Source organism: Thalia democratica, chromosome 6 (assembly GCF_965202585.1).
Source record: "Thalia democratica chromosome 6, ktThaDemo2.hap1.1, whole genome shotgun sequence".
Taxonomy (NCBI): domain Eukaryota; kingdom Metazoa; phylum Chordata; class Thaliacea; order Salpida; family Salpidae; genus Thalia; species Thalia democratica.
This window is the reverse complement of record NC_139170.1, coordinates 34,574,171-34,587,203: the sequence shown is the minus strand read 5'-3', so window position 1 is coordinate 34,587,203 and position 13,033 is coordinate 34,574,171. Positions and strand designations below refer to the sequence as shown.

General features: G+C 24.2%; 1 protein-coding gene across 1 annotated transcript; it reads right to left on the bottom strand.

The window, feature by feature from the left end:
• Positions 1-4,613: 4,613 nt before the first annotated feature.
• On the bottom strand, positions 4,614-5,564 carry LOC145838005 (cytochrome c oxidase subunit 4 isoform 1, mitochondrial-like). The gene has a single exon (XM_082945519.1). It carries the CDS (start codon positions 5,485-5,487, stop codon positions 4,948-4,950), a length of 540 nt encoding a protein of 179 aa, XP_082801645.1. The 5' UTR covers positions 5,488-5,564; the 3' UTR covers positions 4,614-4,947.
• Positions 5,565-13,033: the final 7,469 nt, after the last annotated feature.

Genomic DNA, 13,033 nt, shown 5'->3' with positions numbered 1-13,033 from the left:
TCAAATTTTTACAGTAAGCTTATTGCTATTATTTAAATGTTTTCAATGCACAAAACTTCATTAAAAAAATTATAAAAAAAAATATTTTAATCTAAAAATTTAGTTTTTGAATAATTCTAAAATTCCAACACAGAAAGTCTTTTAAACTACATGAAATTATTCCTGAAAATTTAAGATATTAGCTCGAAAAATGGAGGATATAATAGACTGACTAATAAGAATTTTTTTAAATTTTTGAAAAAAATGGCAATAAACAAATTGTTTTAATGGAAACTTACAAGAAAAATGTCCGTACCTAGGGTTGCCATAGGTTTATAAAAAAATCAGGTTTTCTGAATTTCTTCCAGGTTTTTGTACAAACAGTTTTGCTGTTAATTTTTAATACAAAATTATAATTAAGGTAAAAAAAATATTTAACAATATAAATATTGAAAAGATATTGTAATGCTACTTTTAATGTGTTTTATAATTAAAAAGCTATAAACAATACAAAAAATGTATAATATATAATGAACTTGTCAGACCTAATCAAAATTTCAGTTTTTACATGTAAAAGTTGTTTAAATTTACAAGTTTTTAAATGGTTTTGGTTTTAAAGTCTAGGTTTTTTCCAGGTTAAGGTGTTTTTTCTCTAAATTGTTAAATTTAAGGTTATTTTTTAAGTTTTATGGCAACCTTGTACAATCAAAAAGTTATTTAAAATTATCTTATAAAAACTAACTTTAAATTTATACCTTAAGCTTTCATATAGTATCAATGTTAGTTTGTTAAAAAATTTATCTCTTTATATAAACAGAAAAATTAAAAAAAAAAACAAGTTTAAAAAAAATATTTAAAAATTTTAAACTGTGTGGCAACCAAAGCAGATATTTTTTCATTTCCTACTCAATTTTTTTTTAATTAAATATTTTTTTTCTTTTGGTCGAAACATTCAATGCAAAAATTTGAAGTCAAAATTAACTTTAAGCAATATAAAAAAGAAACTAAGTGAAATTCTAAAGATATGCTATTTTCATCAGTGGATACACAGCAATAAATAAAAGATAAATTTAATGGCATAGGGGTGGAGGGGTAAACACCCTTTTTTGGTTTTTGATCTTATTTTATATAGTTTTTACTGAGCTACAAAATACTTTTTACAGATTTTAAAAATTCAAAATATTTATTGAGATATAGCCGGTCAAAGTCGGAGGCAACAATAGGTTACTTATGGGAGGCGCAAACTAAAACAGCAATAATAGACTATTTCACTAAAAATCTATCTTCTCCTACGTTTTTTGAGATAACTACCTCAAATTTTCAGGAAATGTTCCTTGATATATTTAGAAAATTCTGTCTGAAATTTTCTTTTTATATTAAAAAATAAAAAAAATATATAAAGTATAAACAAAAAAACAGTTTTTTTTTTAGTTTTTTTGTTATAAAATTTTAATTTTTTAATTTTTTTAAATTCTGTTTCAACAGAATTTTTTAAATATTGCAAGGAAAATTTCCTAAAAATTTGAGGTAGTTATCTCAAAAAACGTAGGAGGAGATAGATTTTTAGTGATTTCTAGTTATTTGCCGTTTTAGTTTGCGCCTCCCATAAGGATCCTATTGTTGCCTCTGACTTTGACCGGCTATATCTAAAAAATTATTTTGAATTTTTTAAATCTGTAAAAATCATCTTGTAGCTCAGTAAAAACTATATAAATTAAGATCAAAAACCAAAAAAGTGTGTTTACTCCCCCCCCCAATGCCCTTAATTTATATAGTAACAGTAGTAAACTTCAAATAATAGTCACATATAAAGTCAATTACACAAAACTAATCAAAACACTAATTATTAAAGCTGATAAAATACAAACATTATTTTATTATGATCATTGGTTAATTTTATAACTAGACATCTGAAGAAAAGAATCGAAGAATATATTCCTGTTTGCATTAATAAGTTTTTGAATTTAGCCAAAAAAAAAAGAAAAGATTTCTAATAAAATTATGAATGCAATAAAAAAATTTGGTATTGCGGAACATTTGGTGAACAATCAGAGTTGTGCTTTGGAGAGATTGTGTGTTATAACATTTTTGACTTAATTAAAATAGAAGCTATATGTATTTTAAACAGAAAACCTACCCTTTGTTGGCAAAAATAATTTGACTATAGTGTTACTTTACTTACTAAATGCTCTTTTTGGTGTTTTCTTGTTTGTATTTAATCAGCCTTAATAATTAGTATCTTGATTAGTTATGTATAATTGACTTTATATGTAATTATTATTTGATGATTACTTCTGTTATTTTTTAAGTTAAATTTATCTTTCATTTATTGCTATGAATCCACTGATAAAAATAACATGAAATATATTTGTATTTTGCACTGAGTGTCTTGTTTATATTGTTCAAAATATACAAGTTCATCTTAGAATTGAAAGAAAATAATTCATAAAGCTTGAGTTAACATTAAATAAATATATTAAAATTCAGGGTTACCACTATTTGAGTTAAAAAAACTGTCCTTTGTGACGTTAAACTGTCTTGAGTCATCTTAAGTACTTTTAATCCTTAAAAAAATCTCAAGTATTTTTTTTCTAATATAAACAAACTAAACAAAATGAGTACAAATTAAGTTCTTTAAAAATAAATGGGTTATAAAACATCAGTCTTGGGTCAGCTTGAGTTTAAAAAAGTTTTTTTTAACTTTTCAAAACTAAATATCAAGTTCTTTAACTAAATTGGTTATAATAAACAGGGTTGCCACTACTTTTGATAAATTTCTTCTAGGTTTTCTGAATTTCTTCAAATTTTTTTAAAAAACACAATTTTAGGGTCTATTTTTAGATTAAAGTTGATATAGTTGAGTTTACAGTTAAAACTGTGTTGAGGGCATAGGGGGGTTAATTACCTTTTTCACAATTTGATCTTATTTTTTATAGTTTTTACTAAGCTACAATATGCTTTTTACAGATTTTAAAAATTCAAAATATATTTTGAGATATAGCCGGTCAAAGTTGGAGGCAACAATAGGTTCCTTATGGGAGGCGCAAACTAAAAAGGCACAAATAGATTATTTCACTAAAAATCTATCTCCTCCTACGTTTTTTGAGATAACTACCTCAAAATTTCAGGAAATGTTCCTTGATATATTTAGAAAATTTTGTTGGAACAAAATTTAAAAAATATATAAAAATTTGTTTTTTAATTTTTTTTTAAATTTGTTTTGACAGAATTTTCTAAATATTGCAAGGAATATTTGCTGAAAGTTTGAGGTAGTTATCTCAAAAAACGTAGGAGATAGATTTATAGAAACTTCTAGCTAGTTTGCGCCTCCTATAAGGAACCTATTGTTACCTCCAACTTTGACCGGCTATATCTCAAAAAATATTTTAAATTTTTAAAATCTGTAAAAAGCATCTTGTAGCATAGTAAAAAGTTAATAAAATATGATCAAATTGTAAAAAAAGTGTTTATCCCCCTATGCCCTTAAGTAGTATAACAACATTGAAAAGATACTGTAAGACTACTTTAAATGTTTTTTTAATAAAAAATATTTTTGAAGATGACAAGAATTTTAATCTATATTATAGATTTTTTATGTCAAATCAAAATTTTAGTACTTAATATGTAAAAATTGTTTAAAAATGCAGATTTTGTAGTGACTTTTGTTCAAATTCTAGGTTTTTTCAGGTTTTTTTTTTTCAAAATTTCTCAAATTTTAGGTTTTTATCTTAAATTGTCAAATTCCAGGTTTTTCCAGGATTCCAGGTTTTATAGCAACCCTGTTAATTAAAATAACATAAGATTGTAACTTAACCTCATTCAAAATCTAGAAAAAATCTGTTCTGATATTATTGAAAAACCTTAACGTATCCAAAAATTTTCATAAATAAACAAAACAACCCGGAGTCATCCTGAGTTTAAAATTAAAATCAAAATATACTGAACTATCTTGAGTCATCCTGAGATTTTCAAAAACTTCAAAATAGTTTGAGTTATCATGAGTGTAGTATTCTGAGTGTGTGGCAACCCTACAAAATACTTGAGAATGACATCTATTTCAAGACCTAGAAAAAAGTTGGACTGATATTTTCAAAATATCTTATAACTTGCCTGAGTTTTAATTTTTAATTCAACTTGCATGTTTTAAAAAGAGTTTTAAAAACTTCAAACTTGCCTGAGTTATCATTAGATTTTCTAAAATTTCAAACTGTCTTAAGTATCCTGTGTATGTGGCAACCCTAAAAAGTAAATATTTTAGCTATTTTTTTAAGTTTTTAAGAAAATAGGCTGCAGTAAATGTTTTATATATGTGTTATTTGTATAACTTATGCAAAATGACTGCAGCTAAAAATGTTTATTTTTGTTCAATAAAAACCATCATGCAGTGTACTTATGTTTTAGAAAAAAAGCCAACATTTAAGTTGTGAAAAAATGTGGACCCCTATTATTTTCAGAATTTTAAAAATTGTTGTAGAAGTAATTAACATGATAAATTTACTTCCACTTCAATTTATAAACAATTTTTAGAAACAATAGAATATTCTATGTTCGTCTTAAAAAAAAATCTAAAAAGAATTATAATTAAACAATATCTAAAAATAAATATGCTTAAATATATCTTTAAGTAAATGTAATTCAGTTACAGTATGATTTATTATAAACAAAAGCAACTATTTAAAAACTTTTACAATAAAATTCAATAGCAACTATAGTTTTATTTTTATTTATACAATATATTTGTATATTAATAAAATTAGAAACTATAATCTTGGTTTAGTAAAAACTTTTTAATTGAAGTTTTATTTAGAAATAACTAAAAGTTTAAGTTAACATATTTTAATTAAAAACAAAAAAAAATTATTTAACTTATCACTAAAATAATAACTCAATCTTTTAATTTTGAAAATTATTTATTACCATTGGAATAATAACAGTCTTACATGTAAAAACAGAAACAGTTAAAAGTGTTTACTTTTTCCAGCAGTTGTTCTCATAATCCCACAATGAGGGGTATCCAGTGATGGGATTGTGGTGAGTTTTCAGCTGCCACACAATTTGATCCTTGACCATTTCTTCACTTCTCAAGTATTCATCACGGGGCACTTGAATGTACTCTCTGATTACAAATCCGAGTGCAAGAGCAAATGAAAGGTAAATCATTGCACAACCAATAGCTGTCTTCCATCTGTCTGTTCCTTGGGAAAGTTCAGCAATGGACATTCCAAAATACATGTTGTATAAGTCATTTTGCTCATCAACAGACAACTCTTTCCAGTCACCTAGTTCCTTTTCTTTGAGAGGCTTTAGCTCTTCTGGAATAACAATCATTCGTGGTCCTGATGGAATTGGGTGCCTCAGACTCTCATGAAAGTAAGGGTCATCATGTGGGTCAAACTTTAAAATGAAAGCAGGTTTGACATTAGCAACATCAGAGCCAGCTCTAGCTTGAATTCTGATGGCATTTAGTCTTAAAGCCTTCTGGGCTCCACGAAGCATAATCAAAGTCATATTTCCTAGGTGAATTGCACAAAATTTAGGGTTAAAAATTTAACAACAACTAAGGTTTGCCAAGCAATCTAGCTATTCAAGGTCTTGATGAAAAAAGTTATTTCGCCTTTACTACTTTCTAAAAAAAAACTTAAGCAGGGACGCAATATAAATTTAGATAGTAAGACGAGAACGTAGCAAAACTTCTTTTAACTTTTTTTAATTATTTTGTAACCAAAAATCAAAGCAATACAAAATGTTTGTTTAAATAGACAAGTCAAACTTTTAAAAAAAATTAAACAGTTTTCTAAGTAAGAACTTTAAGCGTTAATATATGTTATAAAAAGTTTATACAAACTTAAATTCTTATATATTTATTTATTTGAGCTTATCGACGAAAAACATTAAAAATTAATTATAATAGATTTAAAATTATCTTCTGTTGATTTTTAAGAAATAAAAAATCTTTTTCTTTCATTGAAATATAAGATGATTTAAATAAAAGAAAGTTGTTTATTATTTTTTTTTTAATATCAGTTTTCAATTTATACCTATCGAAATATCTAAGGTTCTTAGTATTTGAAACGAACTTTTTTTTAAGTTTAAGAAATACAATGATTATAGTTAACTCATTTTAATGATTAATGCCTTAACTGTTTTTGCTTTTTAATTTTTTTAATAAGCATCAATAACAATTAATTAAACTATTTTTTTTATTGCTTACTTGAAAAACTAAGTTTTTTATAACCCTACTTATAAAAAGGTTTGTTTTATTTAATAAAATAAGTAAAAAAATATATTATAAATTACTAATAATTCTTATTTTGTTTACAGCTTTTGCAATAATTACCTGAAAAAATAAATGAAATAGTAAAATAATTGAATATGCTTGTTATTAATAACATAAGTTTTTTTTTCATTTTTTTATCGCGTAACGACGTTTTGCTGCTAAAGCAGTTTGCCATACAAAATAAAATAACGATAATTTATAAATAAGATTAAAAAAAACTAATAACATTTGCTAATTATTATTAATGTGTTTAATAAGCAAAATTAAAAAACTTCAACTAAAGAAACTTAAAAAATTTAGTTAAATGGTAATGTTGAAAATGTAAACTTCACAAAAAAGTAGTTTAGATTACTTTTTTTTCCTTTCTTTTCAATTTCATAGAATTGTTTAAAAAAATCTTTTTGTTAATTATTTTTATTAGAAAGATATACAAATTAATCCTTTTGAAAACTCGAAAGGTTTTTTTATTAGTTTCGTTAAGAGCTCAACAGAAAAAAAAGTTAAATACTGTACTGACATAAATAAAAATTAACACAAATGAAAGTCTTACTGAAAGTTTAATTAAAATTATTTACGTCATAAAAAGTTAAAACTATGTAAATATTAAAGTTTTTTTATCATTATTTTGTATTTCTACTTAGTATTGTTTATTAAACGACAAAAAAGTTGATTAAAATATTTTTTCCGGGGACTTGGTGCACGAAGAACAATTTTATTATTAAGTCGGACACCACGGGTCTTGTTCAGGACAGGAATGTGTAGTAAACGTTAGCAAATATTATAAGCAGTTAATTTTTTCTCAGCTTCTTATAAATCTTTGTTGTTTTACTTAAATTTTCGCAGCTTTACTTTTGTCTGATGAACTAATCTTGCAGCGAAACATCGTTACGTATTTAAAAGTTAAAACTTAATCTATTTAAAATATTCTTGTGTTAATAATCATTAACTTGCACATTACCTGCGTATGTCTTAATGTTATTGATAATACTTTGACGATTTAAAAAGAAATACGTAAACAATTAAGGACAGTACAAAAGCTGTTTGTAACAAACAGAAAATATTTGCTGACCTATATCAAAGCTACTTACTTCTTTTAATATTTACAACTATAAACTTAACAAAATATAACTATTAAATTAAGTCTCTCATATACTATTTAAATACTTAAGACTTTTATTTATTTAGTCGCGTTTTTAATTACTTTATATATAAATAAGTATTTTCTATTTTTTTATTTTCATAAGGATTGCTTTAAACTAAACAATTTTAAGTTGTTAAACAAATCTAGCTAGAATTAGCTTAAGAAGTAATCAAGTTTTGTTTTTTATAATTTACTAAGATTATGTTTAAATTTATTTGTCAAAAAATGTAGAAATTAAAACTAAACTAAATTTACAATAGTTTTAAATAATAGAAACAAATTTATATGTCAATTTTTGATCAACGTTTTGATTTGTATATAATCAGCATTTTTAATATTTTTTATCAACTTTATTGTCGAAATTAAATTTTAAGCAGCTCACTTTGAAAACAAAATACATAGTTGGTTTGTTAGTAATACACTAATACTTTCTTAGTATGTCTTCAAAACAGTGATGTTTCAAGTAAAGCTTCGTTGAATCTAGCGTTTCGTACACATGTATTTTGCTTTTTACTTTCTATGGTGGTCACTAGACACTGGACGATTTAAAATTAGAAACTGTAGCGTTTACGATCTAGCAGCTAAAAAACAAGCTTAATGTCATATGTAACGGCAATGTCATATGAAAGTGCTTTTAAAAATGAAGCTTAACTATTTCTAGCTTAAGTTTTTTCGACTTAGTTTGTTGAGGCTAGTAGTTTGTTAGAATATCACCATAGAAAAGTTGCCAGATTTATGTACAGAAACAGTTTCACAACTACTCGATCAAAAAAATTTATGTCGCTAAAACAAACAATGTTTAGAATTTAGATTTTTTATAATTCTGGTAACCTTGCCTGCACCATAACATTTAGAGTTGCTAGGTTGTCTAAAAAAGTTCAAACTATAAAGAGTATTTATTCAATTTAAAAGAAGTTATTTAGAAACTTGACACACGCTGTATAAACAGTAGTGATGTGATGTATATATTTGTTAATTTTAATTTTAATTATTAGTTAGAATGTTTGTGAAATATGTAGATGTTATGATTAGATTTTAATACATTTTTAAAAAAGTTTGTTCATTAAAGCAGCTATTTAATAATTAGTTTGACTTAAAATTGATTAAACAAAAAAGTTGTAGTTTATAACACTTACTTCTTCTAACAAATCTAAAATCTTTTTTATAGATAGATAAACATGTGGTAATTCAATAAACAATAAAAAAATTTGAATAAACCAATTTAAAGGTCATCGGCGATTTTCGAGCACTCATTAAACAGTTGTGACTGTGCAAAGAATTATAAAGATAATCATTTTTTAATTATAAGGAAAGCACGTAATGATTATTATCTAAGTGTTTTAGAATTTTTATTTATAAAAATGTTTAAACCTTATTTATGCAAGCAATAATATGTTTATAAATTTAACTTTTATAAGTTGTTATGATTGTTGTTTGTCGCTTATTTTGTTGTACTTTTTGTTTGTTTTATTTTTATCTTAATACGTTTGTTTATCATAGTTAAATTACTAATTAATTAGTTTGTAATTATAATATTGTTTATCTATCTCTAATTAATTTTGCTTAATTATGCCAATTCTTATTAATTGAAACTTATGAAACCTATAACTGTTTATTTACTCAAAATTTAATTTTTGAATTAGTTGCTAGCCAAAGTAATCGATTTTATTTGTCTGCTCAATAAAAATGTTTTTGAATGAATCATGTCTCAAATTTCTGTTTAGTATATGTAGAACAAAAAAGTTATATAACATAATAACACTAACCATTTAAATTCGTTTACTCGTGGCATTAGTAGAATATTATACGAACTTTTAAGATATGTTACTAAAAATAAAAAATAAAGCCAAAATGTCAATTTTTAAATATATGAATATTCTCTTTTTTGTTGCGAGTTAACTGTTGTGCCTAAATAATTATTTTCTTACATAGTTTATTTTGCTTATACTTTTATTTATATTTTTTGTAAGACTTTGGCCTGCAAAAATATATATAGTAAACAAACCTTCTCCGCCCTCCGGCCCTTGAGATAGAACAATTTTTTTCAAAGAATAAAAATTAGACTTTATTGTGTCTTGTCTACTATTTAGTCAAAAATTTGTTTACTTTTTACAGATTTAGTACTGAGTTGAGTATTTGATTGCCGAGTTGGTACCGAACCTTTATATTTTAGACCTATTTGTTAGTGTTAAATCTGTAAAACTTTAACCCAAACAAAAATATCTTCTTTCTTTCGAATGAAGTTCTTCACTTTGTATAAAAACTGTTTTTTATATTAACCTAAGATTCCCACGCCCGTTTCTTAAAAATGTTATAATTACTCTACAAATAATATACTTGAATACAAAATTTATTTAAAATAATAAAAGTTCGTCAAAGGACCTCGGTGTGCGAAAAGACCTTTCAGTCATCGATCTAAAAAAGGAATTTTTAGGTTTTAGCACTTATATTTTTCAATCATAAATAAATTTTAGTTCTTCTTAATTAGAAAGTTTTCAAGATCGATGCTAATATTAATTGATGATTAATATTAATTTTTTTTGGTTAAAGTAGAAAAAAATAACTATTTAATGTGTTCTTTTTGATTAATAATTTTTAACAATTTAATTCTCTTTAATATTTAGATTAAATGTTTTTTTACTTCAAAAACCTTTCAATCATATGGTAAATTCTTAAATGACTTATGTTGTTTTGAATTTTTTTTTATTTGTCATCATCAGTTAACTTTTAAAATATTTACACTTTTGATAACCTTAAACAACATGTTTACTATGAAAACTTTTTTTTTTTTTGCTATAGCTATATTAAATTGAAGTACTTATTATATTTAGCATAGTATACTTCAAACAACAAAGGTTATCTTGTTTAGTCTAGTTTTGCAAGCTAACTGCATTAGATCTCAAATAAGGTTAAAATTATAAAATAAACAAGTGAGTTATTAAAACCACAAAGCACGATATGCTGTAAGAACACGTCAGGGTAATATTGTTATAGCATAGTCCCTCCATTTGTATTTTAGCAGAAGTATTTTGGAGTAAAAGCATTTGAATTTTTTTGACGAGCTTTTTTAGACATTGAAGCTTGCAGTTTTTACTGTTATTTTGACCCATAAAATAAACCAAATTTTTAAACACTCTAAAACTTAATACTTTTTCTGATATTTTTTATTTTCAGCAAAATATAAAAATAGTTTTAAAATGTTTTTGTAAAACGTCGAAGTTTTTCACTTTTAAAATCCTTAACTTTAATGTATATAACATTTAATATTCAGTAATTAATTTTAGTAGTCTATAAAAAATTTACTTCAAACGTTTGCTAAGCTAGTGGCTAAGGAAATGAAAAAACAACTGTAAAAGTTTTGATTGAGTTTCATTTAAATTTTTGAAAGTTTTTGGTTGTTAAGGCAAAAACTATAGTTTCTTTTGTTTTTAAGGTTGTAAATTGTAATGATTACAAATGGTTTAAACTAGTATTTATATTTAATATTTATTTAGTTATAACTATATTCAAAGTTTGTTAAAATCTATAATTGTATACACATACCATATCAGTCTTAAATTAAAACTGAACTCGTTAGAAAAACGTGTGTTCATTTAAAAATTTACAAATTGTTAAAAATCAACCTACTCGCAAAAAACTACCATGTTAGTTTTTTGATTGTGTTAGTTTAGGTAACATATTTAGTGAAACAAATTTTTGATGTATACAGCTGTTTTTTAGATAATTATTTAGCCTATTTCAGTTTTGATAGCTTTATTTTATTTTGATTGCAACATTAGGTTGTTAAGTGTTGGAAATTATAGGGGTTTAGTTCTTAAACATAGTTATATTGAATTTTATGTTAGATTTTATTTATCATCCTGACAGTTATTATTGGTTGAAATTTCTAAAGTAACCTTAATTTAATTAAACTGTTATACAAGTTTCGCATGAACACTTATTTAGTTTTAGGATTAGCAAACATATAGATTAGTTAGTCGTTAATAAAAAAGTAATCTATTTGTAGCAACAAAAATTATACTATTTTTAATTAAAATACATGTTTAATAGTTTGTAATTGTGAGATGTAGAATATCAAAAAATACAAATACCTTGTGTTGACTAATTTCTTTTTTTAAATTTAGACAAAATATGAACAAAAGTGATAAAATTTGCTTTAGATAAGTTTAACCTTTTTCTATTTGCTCAAAAAACCAGTTGTGAAAATAGTTACTCAAAAAAGTAACTAACTTAGTTCTAAAAATTAAATAAAACAGTTAAAAATGTTTTCTTGCTAAAATTAAGGTCTTAAAATTTAATAAGTATTTTTATAAACTTTTAGCTAAGTTAGAAAATTAAGCAGATTTAAGAAAGAGTATAAAAGTAAACAATTAATGAAAAAAACTGTTAACTAAGGGATCTGATTTAAATAAAAATGAAGTTTTAATAGTGTTGTTTTTCAAATAGGGTATCAATTATGTTGAATTTTTTTATTCACCTTTAAAATAGTCATTCAATCAACTAAAAACTGAATTAATAAATCCTTATAGTAGTTATATTAAAGCTCCTAGACCCGACCTAATAACCCTTTAATTAAAAAAACAAAACCGAAACCAACCTTCCTAAAAGTAAAACTTAAAGTAAAATTTAACTTTTTGCCTATTAAGACAATTTAAAAAAGTCATCAAAAGTTATTTACTAGTACATTAATCAAGAGATCTTATAGCACAAATTTTTTTATTTTAAAAAATGTTTATAAAATAGTTTTGAAGTACTTAATTATATTCTAACTCAATAAACTTATTAAGAAAACATAAAAAAGCCCATAGTTAAAGATATAACAAATTTAATAATAGTTCGTTCTTCCGTATTGATTTGTGTTAATATTTAATTAGTAAACAAACTTTTCAGCAATAATATTCAAACAAAATGGATGACACCGGTTCATCAGCTAGATCCGATGATATAAGGCTTTTACCGGTTAATTATTTTTAACTATTTAATATTTATTTATCTTTATATTATAACAAAACTATTGATACTATGATTCGTTCATAAATGCTGTATAAAGATTAGTGATGTACCGGACCCGGATCCGGACTTTTTTTCAAATTAGAATCCGGCCTGATCCGGATATCAGACAAAAATGGCAATATCCAGCCGGACTCGGATAGTGAGTTCGGTACATCACTAATAAAGATTAAACTAGTTCGAGTATTTGATAACAAAACAAACGCATTACCTTTTATTAAAACAGCTTTAAAAATATTTGAAAAACTAAAACAAAAAGAATTGAAAGAGTAAATATTTATATGTTAGAGGTCATTCTTTAGGAGAATTGGTAAGTTTCATACTACATAAGACTACAATAACGCTTTTAATTTAGATAAATTATAGCTGAAATTTGGCGTTAAGGTTGTTTTTATCAAGCTATTTTTAAAAGTTAAAAACTCTAAACCCATATTTTGAAACATTTTAAAGATTTTGTTAATTAATTAGAAAAATATTTAGTAGTTGATTTAGTTTTATTAAGACAATTTAGCTTTAATAGTAAAAGTATATTAAAAAAATGTCTTGAATAAAGTATATCATTATGTAACATTAACTAGTTTTTGTAAATTGTCGATCTAATAGAGTCGCGATTACTATTTTTAAAT